Raw genomic sequence first — 19,197 nt, forward strand, 5'->3', positions numbered from 1 at the left:
AAAATCACACACTGTTTCTGTTAATTAATCAAATTTTACCATCATAAACCTGAACAGTCAATAGACTTTTTTTACAGACCCTATACTTGTTCTTTACAAAGGCCAACTGGGATTCTGAAATGCTATTGCCTTTCCAGGGCCTATTGCTACCCTTCAAGCTGTATAAAACAAGTGATGTTATCAAACCTTCTTCCTCTCAGTGAAGAACAAAAATATTTTACCACGAACACATTGATATAAATAAGGTACATTTAATTAGTCATTGAAGACTCAATATACAGAAAACATTAAATTGCCAAACATTTTGCTGAAAGGATGGAATCATTACATGGAATGCTAATGTATGTCTTTTTCCCTTTGTAAATATGAATGTGCATAGATGTAGTGCTCACTGGCTGAAAATATAGTTCTTGACATTGCAATGAACGTGCTTTAGTAAGGGCAGATCTTCAACAGAGTAAGACAAGTTATCTATTTATTTGTAGCAAAACAAAAATAAAAAACATAAAAGAATCAAAGACAAATATTTCTCATCTCTTTTTCTCTGATTATAAGATTTAATTGAGAAACTCAAGTGGACTCCAGATGCACTTTGAAACATAACACAGACCCAGCTTACCAGTGCTAAAGTTCTGGAGGGTTGCACATATAAGGAATTTACCTCTTTAAAAGCAGGAGCACAAGCAAAAAGTCAGTCACTCGTTCTGAGTTGAGGTCACTCCCTACTTCCAGGAACTAGCTGAAAGCTTCTACATTTAGGCACTAATTTTTTTCTATTTGTTTCTGAAGTTTCATTCTTGATTGTAGGTCCAATAGCTAGAGTGCCAACAGTTATTCAGCATGTCCCTTTATAGCTCTCAGAAGATTTGTCCCCAGAGGAAGCAAGTAGTTTCTTAACTGTTTTTCTTACACCTTTCACAGAACTGGAAAAGCTGCATGTTTCACACCCACAAGGCCAGTTAGCAGACAGAGGCAAAGAAATTACACCGGTGCGATGGATGTTGTAGAGAAACAACCGCCATAACTCAAAATTAGTTCTCTAAACCAATGCCAACAGGCAGCTGTGTCTGAGACAGAATCCTGTCATCATTTTGTACCAGCAACACTTACAAAATTGAGGGGAGGGGTGGGAAACCAACCTCTGTCTATCTGTTTACTGAACTCTAAGTAAGGCAATCAGTACTCGCACTGCAACTTAGTTAGAGAGAAGTGTAACTTCTGCCTGTTACTTTCAACAGAGTGCCACAGCAGGTTTAGGATTAATATAGGATGACGCTCTGGGTCCATGTGAAGAATAAATGAATGTAAAATAAAGATACATAAAGCACATAACAAAAAAAAAAAAAAATCCAATTCTCCCTTTTCCCTGTCCCTTTTTCATTGTTGCTTTGATTTGCTTTATATTCATCACTATATAGTTCAGGGGCCCCACCAGGAAGCACCAAGAGAATGGCTTCACGAATACACAGGGGCAGCTTTCTGAGGGCTCGTGGTTTAACCATACCCTCAGTAATTGTCGACATTAATTTCCCCACCCCTCATCCTGAGAAGTACCAATTCAGACTAAATAAACTGTGGCCAACTTCAAATGTTCCTCTTCCTTCCCTGATAACTCTGTTTGCTGGGAATGCTGGCAGTCCAGGGATCACAGGATAAGTGAAACTGGAAGGAACCTCAGGAAATTTGTAGTCTAACTTGTTCCACTGCTTGGCTGTCCTCCAAGTGAAAAAGCTTTTCCTTATATCCCATCCAAACCCCATCTTTACGAATTTTCCTGAAGACCCTGGCTTTATGTTGTTGAGAGACTGCTATTAGGTTCCTCTGAAGATGTTTCATCTCCAGGCTGGTCAAGTATATCTCCACCTACCTCTCCTCCCAGGTCAAGTACTACAACCCTTGACAATCTTGGGTGTCTCCACTGAATTCACCCCAGTTTACAGATGCCTTTCTTGTACTGTGGTCCCAAAACTGGATGCAGTACCTAGATGCAGCCTAATGAGGGCTGAGTCAAAGGCATAATTACTTCAGACTACCATTTCTGATCCTGTCAGTACAGCCTGGAATGTTGGTGCCCTTTCTTACTCCCAGAGCACGCTGCAGGCTCATGCCCTGCTCACTGAGCAACAGAACTCCACATCCTATTCCACAGAGCTGTGTCCCAGGCAGCCAGGGCCCAGCTACTGTGCTATTGTTCTCCCTTCTCAAGTGCAGGAATTTGGACTTGCCCTTGCTGAACTTTGTAACATTTCTGTCAGCACATTTCCTCCAGCCTGACCAAATTCTCCTGAATGGCAATCCTACAATATGCTTTAAGAAAATTCAGAGTAAAGACATTAATCAGCAATTCTGGCACAGTTGCAGAGATTTCAGTACTGTGACCAAAAGCGGACTGCCTGCAGATGCAGAATTCCTTCTGTATCTCACAGCTTAAGAATGTGATTTCCTTTGGCAATCCACAGACGCTGCCACTGAAACCAGTCTCCAACCAAAACAGTCTACTGTCTGAAGTCCATCTCATTCTTGCATCTCTCTAGCTCGTTTCTACAATGGCTTTACTTGGATGACATTTACTTTTGTCCCGTCTTGTTTACTGTTGTCATCTATTTGCTGAGTGTCATCACTAGTGATAATAAAAATTATAGAGGAAGAGCTGAAAGTCACTTTCTTCTTTGGCCTGTCCCCTGCTTTATGAGACATAACTATTGGTCTTATTGGTTTGTCGTTCCCTGTTGCTGGTGTCTCTTTCATGGCCCTTTGGAACCTCATCAGCCGGAAGCATACCAGTTGCAAAAGGCACTGTCGAAACTGCAAGAGAGAATAAATAGAATGAAGTTACAACTTTCTACGAATTCACCTCCTAAGTGTCCACTATCATGTACAACCCAGTCAAAAAAGCAGTACAGTAAGTTACTCAAAATAAAAAATTTCTGCTTATCTTCACATTGTTCTGAGTTAGTTTCAGGGCTGTAACAAACAGGGTATCTTTTTAATGGGTACTTTTTTCTCTATGCCAATAAGCTGAATAGGATCACTTAGCCAGGAGAGTGAAATGCAATTTGATACTCTATGAGCAGCAAGATCTGCAACAGACAATCTGCAAAGAACAAGAGGACTAGGCTCCAAAGTGTGCCCTAGATCTTGTTCTCACATTCAAAAATCACACATTTTATCTAGCAGGAGAAGAATATTCTCAGAAACACTTCACAGGAGGATACAGAGGGAAGGAACAAGGGAAGGAAAGGGATACAAAGTGACGTTTTCTTCCTTTTCCAGGAAGAAGGACCCCTCCAGGGTCTGGAATTTTAACAAAAGCATTGAATGTCATGGATATAAAATGAAATCTCAGTGGTTAGTGACACACAACTAAAATGTTCCCATTGAATATGGAGAGAACAGAAGCCTTTCAGCTAACTAGAAACCACTTAGGACACAGGAAGTCTGTTCTACCAGTGACTGAATAATGCAAGGTACTCAGTGAAAGCTTGCATCAGTATATAGAATGATAATTCCAATAGTAGTGTTGTTTTAATTGTTCTGGTTATGGTTTCCCCTTCACAAAGGAAGGCATTAAGTTTTGGGGGTTAAAGGACGCATTCATTCAGTAGTTCCATGTCTGCATATATCTAAAGCTCAAATATGATCCACAGCAAATGATGGGGGGAGGAGGGGAGAGCAACCCATCTTTTCTCTGAAAAGGAAGTAGGACATCTTTCTGCACAGCCTTCCATTTAGCTGTGTTAAAGATTATTCTGCATTATCCTGCATGGCCAGTGACTTGGTTTTGCCAGCTACTACGCAAGCAGCTCTCTGACATGCCAGTTTGGAACAAGGTTTGGTTACAGGAAATTAATCCTACTCTGACACAGGGAAGGCACTAGCTCCTTTTGAAAAGTGGATCTAGAAAGTTACAAAATGATAAATGTAATCTGATCAAAGAATGGTCATGTGGAGGCCTTGAAAATTTCAGAGGTCAGTGGTACCTCTGATAATCACAGAAGTGAAAAGGCACACGCATGTTAGAACAGGTCAGATGGAAGAAGGATATTATAAAGAACTGGTTTTAGGATTCCTTCTGAGGGTAAAATAACCCAGAAGATGAGGGAAAATGCTATGATTTTGGTTTTAATCTGGAACACGAGGAGAGTGAGAAGTACTTCTCAATGTATCTCCAATAAGTGCATTCAGCTGGTTCGTTCTTATCCTGGCTGTGACTTTACTGGCATTGTGCCCGGTACTAGCTTGATTTGCTTCTGGGTATCAAAGCCTACAAAACCTTTTTCAGATAAACTACTCTGTTTGACATCTAGGTACAGATTATCTAGAACCGGTATTGTTCAGGAATGCAGCCTTGAATCAGCCTGCTGTGAAATGAGCTGGGGGGGGGAAGAGCTGCAAGATACCCGACTGGGGGCCTCCTCCCTTCACTCAGGAGCATTTAAACTCACCCTTGCCCTCATTCATGGTTCAAGCTGCACTGCAGCCTTTGCTTGGCTGCCCACCTGGCTGATCAGACCCACTGACATGGCTTTGTCCCCACAAACTGCTGCCTGGCTCAGGCTGCTGCCTGGCAATTGCCAACCAGTGTAGGAAATCACTGAAAATTCCATCTATCTAATGAGCTAAAAGATAATGAGAATCCAGGGAAATCCTTCTAGCAATTGTTCATGTTCTTTTACCCTTTGTCAAGTGATTCTATTAAACTCCAGATATCTTTAAGTCTATACAATATTGGTTTCCTAAGTTTACAGTGTGCATGTTATACTTCCAGTTAGTATTCTGGGTTATAGTGAAGCTATTCTAAATAAATTCATCAATACCGCTTAACTGCATACAGCGGTTATCTTCACAGTATTGGTGATTTACAGAAAGATGTATAGTTTTGTAGTTTCCACATATTTGACGTGCCACTGATAACTCCAAATACTTTCATTCTCTCTTTGCTCTGTGAAGTGCTGAAATTGGCTAGTTTCCCACATTAAATCAGCCATCTACTTTTCATAATGAAGACTACAAAAGCAGACAAAAATAAAAGCTTGTTTCTCATAAGCATGTCTTCTTAACAGTATATTATTTGTCTCAAAAAAATATTTTATTGTCATCCACATGAGAATCTGTCTTTGAATACAATGAAGCTCTAAGAAATGTTACTGCTGTAATATTTGAAATACTATGCAGAGTTGTTTGATCCTTGTTTTGCCATAACGGAAAAGTCAAGGGCAAGTTTTTATTCCTAAAAACCAGACACTGGATATTCTGAATTTTCTGGTAGAGTTCTGTTGTGGCCAGGAAGTGATTCAGATGAGGTTTTCTAGTCATAATCCACGTCATGGGTAAACTGTCAAAACTAGACACTTAAATGTTATTGCTCCTTCCCCTCCCTTTCTTGTCAGTGCTCATGTGTGAATTCAGACATTTAAAATCCAATTTCTGATAAGGTGGTACTTTAAGCACCATCAGGGATTTTAATTCTACTAGATCTTTACCATTTCACCTAGCTGTTCAATTTTTTTTTTAAAATTTAAGCTTTACAGATTAAAGTAAATCAGATCTAAACTCCACAACTGTGGTATTGTCTACCGATTATTTAAATAAGAAAATCTTTAATGTACCTACCTTTCTACTCATGAAAATATAGATGACTGGGTTATAAGCAGTGCTTGACTTGGCAAAGAAAGATGGGATAATGGCTACTGTTGGAGTTACAAGGTTGCTATAGCCATAAGTTACCAAGAGGGAAACCACTGCATAGGGCATCCAACAAATAAGGAAAGTGGAGATCATTAAGAAACACATTTTAGCCACTTTCTTTTCATATTTTAGAAGTTTGATCACTTGAACAGTCTGGAAATCTTCCACAGAGCGAAGCTGTAGGAGAAAAATATAAAACAGTAAAGCAAAACATCTCTAAATTTTACTTAAAATGGAATAGTTCTACATTTATTTAAAAATAACTAATTCGCTAATTTAGGTTTAGACACAGACACTATACACCTTATCTTATGAACCACAAATTTTCTGGAAGCTGACATCATGCTTTCCGGACTTTTATTGTGCATATTAAATGTAAAAATATAACCCGAGGAAAAACAGTATAGCAAATCTATTGAGAAACAACAGATCCACAGACGTAAAAAACATGCTTCACTTATCATTATAAGTATTCTAGAAAACCGACTCGCCCTCATCCACTGGCAGAAGCAAGTTCAGCTTATATTTAGTGGTCTTTTGTCTGACTAGTTAGACAATCCTGTAGATTTGTGTCATCAGCAATCTTTAGAGAGAAGAAAATTTCATAAATACATTTCTCTCTACTGCTCTGCCACTTAGTTTGTTATCTTAAATTTATGAATTCTCTATTTAAAGCAGAATACTAGGCAGCAGATTCCCAGTGTTATCTGAGCAAGTCATAAAATAAGAAAAAGATGGAACATGTATGTAAGCATTCTCTGTAACAGTTATCAGTTATGCCAATACTGTTGACCACAAGCTTGAACAAGTCCAGACTAATTACCAACAAAATATGAAACATCAACACCTTATGACACTGCATATCTGGACTGAAATAAAATAGGTTGCCTTAACATGGAAAACTATTTTAACAGGGCATAATCTTCACTCAGAAGAGTTTTACAGAGTTATCTTCTTAGGAGCAGTGTGGAGAAGAGAAAGTTCTTTGATCAGGAGAACTCCAAACAGAGTTTATTTTTCCCATTTTTTCAAGAGAGTATCTGATGTGGATAAGTAAGCATAAGCAGTTCCGTAGCCTGCCTCCCAATAAAACTACAGACGAATAGATCCTGGTAGCTCTAGGTTGGTTCTCCTTCCCTACATCCTTTCTAGTGGTGCCTGACATGGATGAACATTAAACATTCGAAAGTTTGAATAGGAAGCAAGGGTGGAAATTTAGGGTCTGATCCAAGCTTAATATACAGTATCAATATTTTTCACTGAAAATATATTAAAAGAAGTCTTGTTTGAATAAACTTACCATTCTTACTGCATATAGAATATGGCCATAGCAGTAGGCCATGATCCCAATAGGTGCTACTAGACAGCCAAGGAAAAAAAGGAGTACAAAGGAGGTATCATTTGGGTCTTTTGACTTCCAGTCCACTGAGCAGCCTAATCCATGAATTTCCAGCGTGTATCTGTTCCAGCCCAAAAGAGGTGCTCCAGTCCAGGCTAATGAGTAGAGCCAGATGTATGTGATAGCCCGCCAAGACCAGGAAAAGTCAATCACTTTTGCATGGACTACTCGAATGTAGCGTTCATAGGCAAGAACAGTGAGAGTCATAATTGAAACAAGTCCTGTAAGAAAAATTAAAAAAAAAAAAAAACAATTAAATCATAAACATTGCAAACCGGACTGAAGTCTTCTTGATATTTCCTTTGCTAGCAGGTTACCTCAAAATTAAACAGCTGACATGTAGCTAACACCAGTAAGGTTTTTGGGTGGTATCCCATTACTCACTAACTACTAACTCAAAACTGTATCAACTTCAGAACTACTTAGAGTAGGATGCTCGCATCTGACCCACGATGTACAATGGCGAAGAAGTAGAATGAGAAAAAAAGCTAATGCTTTTTTTCCTAAATATTACTTCATTAAGTGAGAAATCATGCTCCAAGGGGGGTGGAGGGGAAGGTTGTTGTTGTTGGCAGTTGTTGTTGTGGTTTTTGTCATTGTTAGGGCTTGGGGAGTGGAAGGGTATGTTTGTTTCTTTGTTTAAGAAAAAGCTATCAAATGAAAATGAGATAATTAGTAATAACAAAATCTTTCGGAAATCTAGGGAATTCAGGGTTGAGATTGAAGTTGAAGAAAGCCTTGAACAACTGAAAATATAGATATCAACCTTTAATGTGAAGAAAATGACTGGGAAAAAAATCAAACTTTTTTCAAGATTTCTTGGAAGTCTTTGCATTTGAAAGAACAACATGGAAAACACTGTCCTTTCCTATCGTGCTGCCATCATAAAAACATCACAGTATTCATTTTAATTATATGCACACTCTCTTCGTTTTCTCAACCCCTATTGAGACACACTATTAACCCCTATTCACTACACACTATTAACATATTATGACAGAAATCACAGATTGTTTTCAGCTCTCGGTATTACCACGTCCAGACACTTTCATAATTTAATGAAGTTAAGGCAATTCTGTCTTGTTTAGGATATAAGGATTTTTGTCTCAGTGGTCTTTGAAAAATAACGATCAAAACCAAAAAGCAATACATAGCCTCTGTATCAAGGCATCCAACAGCAAAACCAGGCTATTATTAACCTCACACCAGGATATGCTTTTAGATCTCTAAGAAAGTTACTCTATCATGCAAGTATTAGAGGATCTCTTTTTACAGGTGATGAGTTTAGAAAGTTTTCTTGATCACCCGGAAGGATTTCCTACTCTAAAGGAAAACATGCCACATTCTTGTCATTGCTCTCTTGAAAAGAAAATAATGATTTTCTTTCTTTTAAAATGTACATTTTTTGCTACATTTTTAAACCTTCACAAAGAGAAGTAGATACTGCTGGACATGCAGAAGACAAGGCACGCTTATTTCACAGTTAGTTTTGTAGTTTTGTGTGTTTTTTTCTTGTACAAGTCATTGCTAGAGAATTTTGGTTTTAAGGCTTGAAAGAGAAATTGGACTAACAAATGTGGATTAGAGGGTTTCCAAGAGACTTAAGGTTTGGTTGGTTGGTTGTTGCCTTTTTAAAACAGAGTTGATAGGAAGTTCTTCATGCTCTTTTTCAGGACCTAACATACTGAAGAATGTGGATCTAAGCAAGATCTTAGTGGGAATTAGAAAAAAATTACAGAATTATATAGGTACTATTCTACACTTATACGAGCTCAGGTGAACTCTTCATACAGTCAAATTCAGTCTACTTCCTGAGCAAAAGGTAAGGCAAGAAATTCCCCTCCCATTTTACTGTGCCCAAAGATTAGGAATTACAAAATTTTCCCTGATGATAATTAAAACCCTTCACAGACGTGTTTGTAAGGGAAAGTTCACACCACTCAGCTGTAGGCTGAGTTTCCTTACATAGTTCACTGAGGATCTGTGATCAGTGGAGAGAAAGAGCAGCTTCTCAGGACAGTGAGTCAAAATTCCCCAAATTAATCTCTTCCTTTTTACCATCTTCTTTCTCCCTATGATGGTATTCTATGACTAATGTCCCTGTGTACACTTTATATTTCCCCATCAATTTTCATACATCAGTACTGAATTCCGGCCATGACAAAGTAATCAAAAGCACACATGCTTGCTTGAAAGTACAGGTGTTCAGAAGCAATAATTTACTAAGTCTTTGCCAATCTCAAGAAAGTCACCAGAAGCTCAATATCTCTAAAAACTGGTACTTGTTATTTGCACACAGATCTCTGAAGAGCTTTAACTCAAGCCCCTTTCAGTCTGAAAATGGTGCTCTTTAAAGGAATACTTGATTTTTCTACTTGAGCCATAAAAGGGATCTTAGCTAGCCCATTGGGCAGTATGTACTGAAATGCAAATCTCTGTTCTGGTGGTATTCAAGAAGTGTCTGTTAGCAGACAGGCATGAGGCAAGAAATGCTGGTCATAGCATATTACTGTAAATTCCTCTCTGATTCAGGATTTCTGTTGTAACAAGGTCATACCTGTAAGAATACAGGTGGAAGCAGTAGGGAATTTTCTCAAAAACAAAGCCCTTGTGTGCTCTGGAGCCATGGCTGCATGTTTATTTGTGGTAGATGACATGCAGAAATCACAGAATCATATAGGTTGGGAAAGACCTTTAGGGTCATCAAGTCCAGCTGTAAACCTAATGCTGCCGAGTCCACCACTAAACCATGTCCTTAAGTGCCACATCTACACATCTCCTAGATGCCTACAGGATGGTGACTCAACCACCTCCCAGGGCACCCTGTCCAAGAACAGGAATATTGAGATCTGCCCTAAGTTTTAAAATGTGTATAAGAAAGATAAAGTCAATAACTAGGGCAAAACTTACATGCTGTTTAAGAGACATTTGTTCTTTTTGGTTTTGTTACTTCTACAGTGGGTTATGTGACAGAGGAATTCATATGAAAAAAAATTCAGTGTGTTCAACAGGTAGAAGCTATCTTGTGAGTGTGTGTCACATTTAAGTAAACATGTTTTTAAATGGGTAGGTAGGCACATTTTAACTCTCAAATGAGGGATCAACAATAAACTATTTTTCTGCATGAGCAGGCAGCACCTCTCAGCATTCAGACATAGCTGAGTGGAACAGAAATAGCCAAAGGAACAACTTCTGAGTAATTTCATCAGCATATCAGAAGCTATTTAACTCACAGGAATAAGAGCACACTGCATTTTTCACTCTCCTCTCCTTTAATTTTACAAAAAAAGTATGAAAAAAAGGTGTATGAAATACACTATACTCCCATTGAATGAAAATAACTTCATTAGAGTTGTAAATTTGATTGCCCTTATTTTTAATATAGAAATTCTATACAGTAACTCTTATGACTTAAGTTAAACAGCCATTACTCCATAATAATCTAGTATTTGGTCTATTTTATCAGAACTATCTCCATATAGTTGACATTAATCCCAGGCCCTGGGGACAAAAAAATAGGTTGATGCAAAAGCAGACCCACTATCAGTGAAGGAAGAGTAGGTATGTGAACTATTACAGGAGTTTGACCCCTACAAATAGATGAGCCCTGACACTATCCATCCAGGGGTGTGAAAAGAGCTGTTTGACACCATTGTGAGGCTGCTCTCTATAATCTTTGAGAACAGTACAGGAAAGGGCAAGACTAGAACAGAAAACAATACGAATTTCTATCCCCTGCCGTTATGCATCTTTTCCATTCCATGCATCAATACGCAACCAAAGCACATTTGTTATTTCTAACAAAAACTTCAAGAAGGAAGCAGCACAGATTAGCTCATGTGACTAGAACAGCCTCATGGACTGACCACTAGAGTATGATGTGGAAAAAAAAATAAATAAATAAATTAGTGGTTACTTAGATCTTATTTGTGTAATTACCTGTACCTCTGTTGTACTAATCCCAAGGATGGAAAAATTCTTCTCAAATGAGGAAAATATAACTAAATAAATGAAGAGTGGTGAAGAGAAAATTTATACATTTTGGTAGGTGAAATTAATTCAATTAGAGATTAGCTCCAATTTCAAGAGATGATTCCAAGCAGCATTTTTGATATATTCAACATCCTAGAGTGTACTGCTGTAACTTTACAGCTCTTGGTTACAATTAACAGATAGAAGAGTTGAATTTCCTTTTGAGATTAGATTAAGTTAGTTACTTTTTTCCCCCATAGTAAGCTAGGATTATATTAAATATGTTCTATTAACCTATTAATGCCAATAATAGCAAACAATTATGACATCTGAAGATGCAGCTACAGAGTAATTGTTAAATCTAAATACAATGTCATAGCTTTCAAGAAGTAAACCAGAGCTATCTAGAGCTAACAAGATCTAGCTAACAAGAGCTATCTAGATCCAGAGTTCAAAAGGTTCAGTAAGAAGTCATTAATTTTTAAGTCCCCTGCAGATGGATTTAAGGGCATATTTCTTAAACAGTCTGCTTCTAATATATCCCTGCCCCTAACAGACTTATTTACAAAGGTCTAGAAGTCAATCTTTAATCAGAATTTCTATCTTTAAAGAAAATAGTTTCTGAATCAATAATAACTATCAAATAAGCTTGCGATGTACATGCTTACCAGTTTGCCCTCGAAGACAAAACTGTTATATCAAAAATAACTTCTAGAAAAACTAACCCTCTAGCTTGATGTATTTTGTTCTGCAAGATAATTAGCAGAAGAGTAAAGGTGGTTTCAGATACACAGTTTAAGCTTGAAGCAAATCTATAAAAATTCACCTTTGTGTCATAGTTTCATTAGAAGTAGTGCATATGTGCTGCTTGTTCACATTTTTCCCAGCAAATGTCAGTGAAGCTACAGAGAAGGCTGAGTGGAGTTTATTATGGTTCACTACAAAGAGTTCACAAGTGAATCTTGAAGTCTTCATTTAAGCAAAATTCATATTAAACATTAATGGAGCCTCTCTATGTAAGGACATCATCCATTATTCATTTTGGATTTTAACCAAAGCTCTCGGAATTATTTCATTCTGAAAATATTCCTTTACTATATTAGGCTACATTTCTACCTCTTTCAATCACCTTTCCACTGTTGATGATTTATTGTTTTAAAACACTGTTTTATCCTAAACCTTATTTTGCTGTTAACAGGTCACTCTTTCTGTCCAGTCCATAGTTCTGTATTTTGTGCAATATTATGCTTAATTAATACTTAGGTCAGGAAGGATGGAGGGAACAGTTAGATGATTACAACTAAAGGGTTTAAATGCAGGATTGCGTACAAAGCAATCAAAATCATTGGTCATTTGTGGTTCGGATAAACCTATTAAATTCATCTCAATAAGACATACATCTGAAATATGACGCATTTGGTGGATCTGATGGGATATCTTTCTGTGGTCATTAAGCCTTCCTAGCATAACCTATATTTGAAAACAACTAGGGATAGCATACACTTGTAGCCACCTTGATTTTCAAACACTATGCAAGCCTCCATAAAGATCATAATTCAGTTTGGATGACAGATTCATAATTAAATTAGATGAAAAAAATATTCTTACTTGCTATACCCTTCATTTCTCTACTCATTGAACTTTTTTTATCATCTTCTACAGAATTGGCTAATTGAAGTTCTAGCTGGCCTCTAGCCCTTCTGATTTTCTCTCTACATGATCTCGTTCCATCCTTGCAGTCCTCCTGAGATGCCTGCCCCTTCTTCCAAAGCACATATACTTTCCTCTTTTTTCCAAGATCCTCCCAAAGCTCTCTGCTCAGCCAAACTGGTTTTCTTCCCCCATGGCTCATTTTTTGGCACATGGGGATGGCCTGTTCTCGCACTGCCAGGATTTCCTTGAAATGCTTGAGATCTGTGTAGTTTGATTCAAGACTAAGGCCCAAGATTCTGATAGCTGATTGACTCTGCTAGCAAATCAGTCTTCCGAACAATTTCTGAAAGACTTGACTGCTCAGTGCTTACAGACGATGCTTGTCTGATCTATAGATTTTCATCTCGGAGAATATTTCTATCTGTATGTACTGATTATAAACATAAACACTCTTTTGTTTATGAAATACAGATGCCAGTTTTAGCTTCAGTTTAAGCCTGGGCAATTACCCTGTGAATGAGGTCATTTCCATTTAGGTCAAATGTAGCAAAAGAAAAATCTCTTCTTGTTCAAGCCACTAGTATGCAATTTCAATGTTGCAACTCACTCTTCTCCAGTAGCCAAACACTCAGAATCAGGGAGAAGTGATGAGCTACTCCTTGTTGTTCGGGGTTGGGGTTTTTTGAAAGAAAATTCTCATTTTTGTCATATTTTTATGAAATATTTTACTGAAATACTGCATTTGGTAAAGATTTGATTACATCTCATACATGATTTTTATTTCTTCTGTACTCTGGATTTCCCCAGGAGTCCTATTAGTCTGGGTACATCATTAAACATGTCAGGCTGCACAATGTAAGTCACTATGGAGAAGACTGCAAAACACATCTGAACTGCAGTGTATTGTCCCATATGAAGTCAGAATACACATATCATAAACCCTACTTGGAACAAATGTATTGCAACGCCTTCAGAACAGAAGTAATTCCTCTTCACCTTCTTCACATTTGAAAAGCCAGACAGCAGCACTTTAGTAGAAGCAACTTCTTGTCCATGGCAAGAGAAGGGTCTACAGAACTTTGGAGTATTGTATTACAAAAGATCTAACCAGTCTATTTGAATTCAGTGACTATATGTTACATTATGTTTTAGGTGACAGCTATGTATCACTTCTAACTTTTCAACAAATTTTAGCATTCACAGTCAAATCTAGGTAGTTGAAAATCACTTCACAATCAACTTCAAGTATAATTTATATACACCTCTCCTATGAAACTCCAGCAGAATTAATCACCTTTTCGATGTTCAATCCTGCAAGTGATTAATTTACTTCCAAATAAAATTGATAAAGCTGAAAGCCTACTGATTGAGTCTCCAGCTGTTTGTAAGATAAGTTCCTAAAACTGTCTGCTGAGTAACCAGAGACAATGCTTTTAGTGAGATTAAATCAGTGCATATAACATACATTGGTAATGCAAGATGGCACAAGGCATCATTCTTTCAGTGTGCAGAGAAGGGACTTAGACAAAGCAGCTAGTAACTATACACATAAATGTTTTTGCTGTTTTAAAATAGGCTGTAACGGAAGCCAGGTCCACAGGGCAGTCTCATCAATTTATCTTTACTTCAATATTTTCTCTGTGTGTGTATGTGAAGTGGGAAGGGAGGAAATCAGCCTGCCTTAAAAAAATGTTAGCTGTGCGGTCTGCAGCTTTTCACAAGAAAGTTGTTTGTAAAGCAGTTTACAAATTTTCCCATCCTCCAGTTCATATTACTGGAAGGCAGCATACACCTGGATTTCAACATTTACTTTATAGCTCATCAAGATCTAGCCACTCTATACCAACGGTAACTTGTCTAGGGTGATAATGCTTTTGATCAATCTGACCTTAAAAACTATCAGCGTTTATATACCCTTCTAAGAACGGTCTACAGTTAGGGAAGACAGAGGTCTCTAATCACACTTGATTAACATTAGCCTTTCGATCCCAAACAATTAAGGTTTAATAAATAAGCCTACTCCAGAGCAGATTCTTGCTATGCAATCTTCCATCAATAGTCAGATACGTGATTTTGTTCCTGTTCCTTAAGACAGCTCCTGTTATCATCCAGTTTTTCCATTCCTTTCTTCCCTTTCTCAATTAAACATACCAGAAAATGTTAGACGACATAACTGACAGTTGGTTTAATTCTCATCATGTGTGGCTGAAGGGATTTATCCTTGAGAGGTGCATATGCATGTTCCACATGATCAGACTAGCTTCCTTCTGAACTTTCAGAGCTTATTCCTGTGTACAGAAGGCAATAAAGCAGATATTCAATACCTGCAGGATGCAAACTCCTCTTACACACATCAAGTTTTGCAACAGGCACTGTAACTTCAAAAAATCTTGTTTGGTTGTGGGTTTTTTCCAAAAAAAAGCACCTTTAATAGTGTGTCTCAAATTTGCTTACAGTCAGGGGAACCTCTCATTTATAGGTCAACAAATGCAGAAGACATCTTACACCAAGTATTGAGGCTTAGAGGCTGTTCTGCCAGGAAAACTAACGAACACACAAACAAACAAACAAACAAACAAATCCCTCAAAATCCCTCAAAAAATCGAATCGAACCAAACCAAAAAAAAAAAAAAAAAAAACAAACCAAAAAACCCCAACCAAATCAACAACAAACTACATAAGGATTTTCTTATTTGAACTTAAGATTTAACAGCCTTTGGACCTGAAGGGCTGGTACAGAAAGCTCACATAACAACGTCCAAGTTCATACTCAAGAATGTCATTCCTTAGCTGTAAATAAACAGTTTTTGCTCATCTAATGCAAAATAAGCTGGACTGGGTCCAATCCCAGCACGTACCCATAGCAGTAAAGTAACCTCACTGTACCTGCTATGATTTAACAGACTCCATACCCATGGTATCATCCCTACTGCTACTTTATTCTAGAAATGTCTTTATTAGGTCTCTCTGGTTTACCAAGCAACTGTAAACTGCAAAGCCATAACTACTCTTTGTTAACAAGAACTAAACTTTTAAAAGCAGACAATTCTGTATGTCTTCTGATCAACGAATGTGCTTTCTATTTCCGAAAGTTCCTCAGGGGAGGGGGTTGGGGGAGTGTTAGGCTTTAAGAAGCACTGCTGGGTAATACACATAAGACTTCCATTACATTACCTCCACCATCACCATCACCCCAAGATAATAGCAGAGTTGAGCTTTTATATACAAGAGAAGTGTATTTACAAATAAAATACCTGACTACTCTGAATGAAATCTTCAATTGGTATCTTTACCACCACCGGGAAAATAAAAAAATGACTAAAACCTTCAAATTACTGCTTTCTTCGTAGATATATTACAAAATTAAAATAGAGGCTGTGGTGGCAATAGTCCAGATGGCAAACACAACATTATGATATCTACGGGGCATCATTTTTTTTTTCCTCAGTATTGACATGTCCCTGCTATCCTACTCAGTTAAGTGGGGAACCACTTACCTTCACTAACAGAAAACAACAATCTTCCTATTTCCAGCTGAGAACATGAAAACAATACTATGCACAAAAGGAAAGCTTGAGATCAGACATAACTTCATTAGGTTAGCATCAAATTAGAATAACTAACTTAAATATTTTCTATTACTTTATGTGGTAGCTGAACAAAGTAAATTTAGGCATAAAATATTTCTGAACATTAACTTGTGCATTTACTCTCCACTTCCATATGACAAACTACACACAAGCACACACTTTTCTAATACACACTAAGAATAAAAATTCTTCCCACTGAAACACACTATGGAAGATTAAAATAATGTGACCAAGCACGGAGGGATGTAATTTTTCAGACCAGTGATGCGAGCTTGACTACTCTCTAGATAAACCCATGTATTTGCCAACGTTTCTTTGTGAACAAATTTATTTAATAAAGGAATACAGGAATGTATCAACACAATATATTTATAGTGACAAATTATGTAGCACACCCCAAAAAACACCTTATAATAAAAGAAATTAGAAAATCATACATGATCAAGCAATTTGCTTGCCAATTTATATCTAATTTTTTCTATGTGTTCTATCTTCAGAAGATGGTAAAATATTATTATAGTTTGTTTTTTAACATTACCCCTACTGTGCCTCATTTTTTGACCCTACAGAAAATGCCTTCATAAAAAAACCGATAAGCGTAGTATATAAAGGATAAAGATGGGAGCAGAAACTATACTTCACTTCTCCTAAGTAAGCTTAATGTTCAGCTGCCTGGCAAAATCTTGTTCGCAGATGCTTGAGTTTCTCAAGTATTTGACCTGGCTGAGTGATGTAGACAGTTTTAAGTTAGGGTCTCTAGTAATTTTTTTTTAAACTCTAGCAATAAATGTCTGAGGGCTTTGCATCACAGATATTATCCAATACTAAACCTTGTGGAAATGGCTAATAACATCCCGTGTCTACCACGGCTTCCAAGACACAAGATTTTTGTTGCACTGTCAAATCAGCAGTCAAATCAACCATGAGCAACCTAGCACCTTTGTCCCAGCAACCCACCAAAGGCACGCTATGGTGACATGTAAAACAAAGATTATGCAGGAAAGCTACAAAGCTTACTAAAGACTTTGATTTGCCTTACCAGATTACATTTTCGGTGCATACACATTGCCTGTGTGCACCATAATCCACCTCTAATTTGTACACCTCTGCCAGAAAAAAGAATCTGAGGAGAGTGTTAGATTTGGTTACTGATTAGCCAAACATTTTGGCCATTAGAAACACAATCCTGTTCTTTAGCAGCATCCTTTGTCAATGAAAACAAAGCCATACACCTTTCAGCAGACTCTGTTTACATAGCTGGACTGCAACCTATTCTTCTGCAGACTTCTGTAAGGGTATGAATGAATTTCAGGAAAACAAATAGTAAAGACCTTACAGTTTTTGAAAAGGGAAATAACAGACATACTCCTTCTGCAGTCCTAGAAAAAAAAATAAAAAAAATCCCATTTCACTGCAATCAGTGGTTTACTAAATACTAACTCTGACATACTTATGACTGAAAGCAGTACCTCAGTCTCACATACGGATAAAGAAATCCGAGGCACTGCCACACACTGGGATGCTTTACAGGAATTCAAGGCTGGACAGCAGGAAGGCCGCAATCCTCAGCCGCAGGACTCAGCCACCTTCCCACCTGCTTCACCGAGGCGGGACACTGCTGAGAACGTGATGTTTCCTCATATAAAACCCAATCTTTTACCCTCGCGCAGCCTGCGCATCACTTGGTCACCCCGCAGACCCCTTCTAAAAACACCGCTGCCTTTCCCCGTTTCCCATCGCAGCGGCAAAGGCGGGAGGCTGAGAAAGAGAACCCCGACGGATTCACAGTTCGCTCCGGATCATTTCGCTCAGTACCGATGACTTTTTGACCAAAATCGTACCGTGCCGGGGGGGGGAAAGGAAACCTCAGCCCTGCGAGCGGCTCCTCGTCCGCGGCTCGGGCAGCGCCTCCTCCGGGAAGGGAGACAGGGAGGAAGGACGAAGGGCTGACTGAGGGGAAGAAAATCCTGGGACGAAGCTGAGGGACGCGGCTGTCGCTCGAAGGAGGGAGGGAGGCGGCGGCAGGGGCGGGATACGCGATAACTGGGGACGAGCGGGAAAGGGGAGCATCGCAGTCGGAGGGGGGGACACGGGGGAAAGGAGGCGAGGGGAGCGAGGGCAGCCGAGAGGAGCGACCCAGCGCGACACGGAGGGGACGTGAGGCCACCGTAGCCCCGTCACCCACCGAAGAGGCTGTTGCTGAAGCCGTCCCAGACGCAGCCGGCGGCGTCCCACACCCAGCGGCTCCGCAGGCAGGACATGAAGGTGAGGCTGACGCCGAAGACGGACACCAGCAGGTCGCTGAGGCTGATGTTGACGAGGAAGAGGTTGGTGGGCGTGCGGAGCCGCTTGAACTTGTAGTAGAGCACCAGCACCAGCAAGTTATTGCACAAGCCCAGCACGCCGATGGTGGCCACCAGCAGGGCCAGCAGCTCGTAGGTGCCGGCGCTGAAGAGGGGCTTCTCGCCCGGCCCCTCCCGCTCCGTGCGGCTCGGCGTGCCCGTGCTGTTCCCCGAGAGCATGGCTCGCCGCTCGCAGCCCCGCCGGAGCCGCGCTAAGCCTCCCGCTGCGCCGCCAGCCCCATCGCAGCCGGTGAGTGCGGGCGGGAGGAGGAGGAGCCCCCGGCGCCTCCCCGCCCTCGGGCGGCTTCGCCCCTGCCCTCACCGGGCGGTCCGGCGGCGGGAGCTCCGCCAGCCCAGCGAGTGAGTGGTGTCCCAAGGGCTCTGGACCAGTCCCTCCCCCTGGGACCAGTCCTGTTCAACGTCTTGATCGATGACCTGGGTGAAAGCATTGGGGGCGCCCTGAGCGAGTTTGCAGGCGACGCTAAAAAAAAAAACCCAACAATTCTGCCCCCCCAAACTCTGGATGCATGCTTTCAGATTTTTAACTTGAATT

At 39.5% G+C, this 19,197-nt stretch overlaps 1 protein-coding gene across 1 annotated transcript; it reads right to left on the reverse strand.

Annotated features, from left to right (window-relative positions):
• Positions 1-212: 212 nt before the first annotated feature.
• OPN3 (opsin 3) lies at positions 213-18,943 on the reverse strand. The gene is made up of 4 exons (XM_054064233.1): positions 18,488-18,943; positions 6,989-7,308; positions 5,614-5,865; positions 213-2,805 (listed from the first exon to the last, which is right to left on the reverse strand). Exons 1-4 carry the CDS (start codon positions 18,822-18,824, stop codon positions 2,542-2,544), a joined length of 1,173 nt encoding a protein of 390 aa, XP_053920208.1. The 5' UTR covers positions 18,825-18,943; the 3' UTR covers positions 213-2,541.
• Between the last annotated feature and the right edge of the window lie 254 nt (positions 18,944-19,197).

The sequence above is a fragment of the Cuculus canorus genome, chromosome 3 (genome assembly GCF_017976375.1).
Source record: "Cuculus canorus isolate bCucCan1 chromosome 3, bCucCan1.pri, whole genome shotgun sequence".
Lineage (NCBI taxonomy): Eukaryota > Metazoa > Chordata > Aves > Cuculiformes > Cuculidae > Cuculus > Cuculus canorus.

Excerpts from the sequence above, each read along its gene's own strand:
- OPN3 (XM_054064233.1), bottom strand. The coding sequence starts at position 18,824 with ATGCTCTCGGGGAACAGCACGGGCACGCCGAGCCGCACGGAGCGGGAG. Across the intron at positions 5,866-6,988 it reads TTCTATATGCAGTAAGAATG|CTTCGCTCTGTGGAAGATTT; the intron begins GTAAGTTTATTC and ends TTTCTCCTACAG. Across the intron at positions 2,806-5,613 it reads ATATTTTCATGAGTAGAAAG|TTTCGACAGTGCCTTTTGCA; the intron begins GTAGGTACATTA and ends TCTCTCTTGCAG.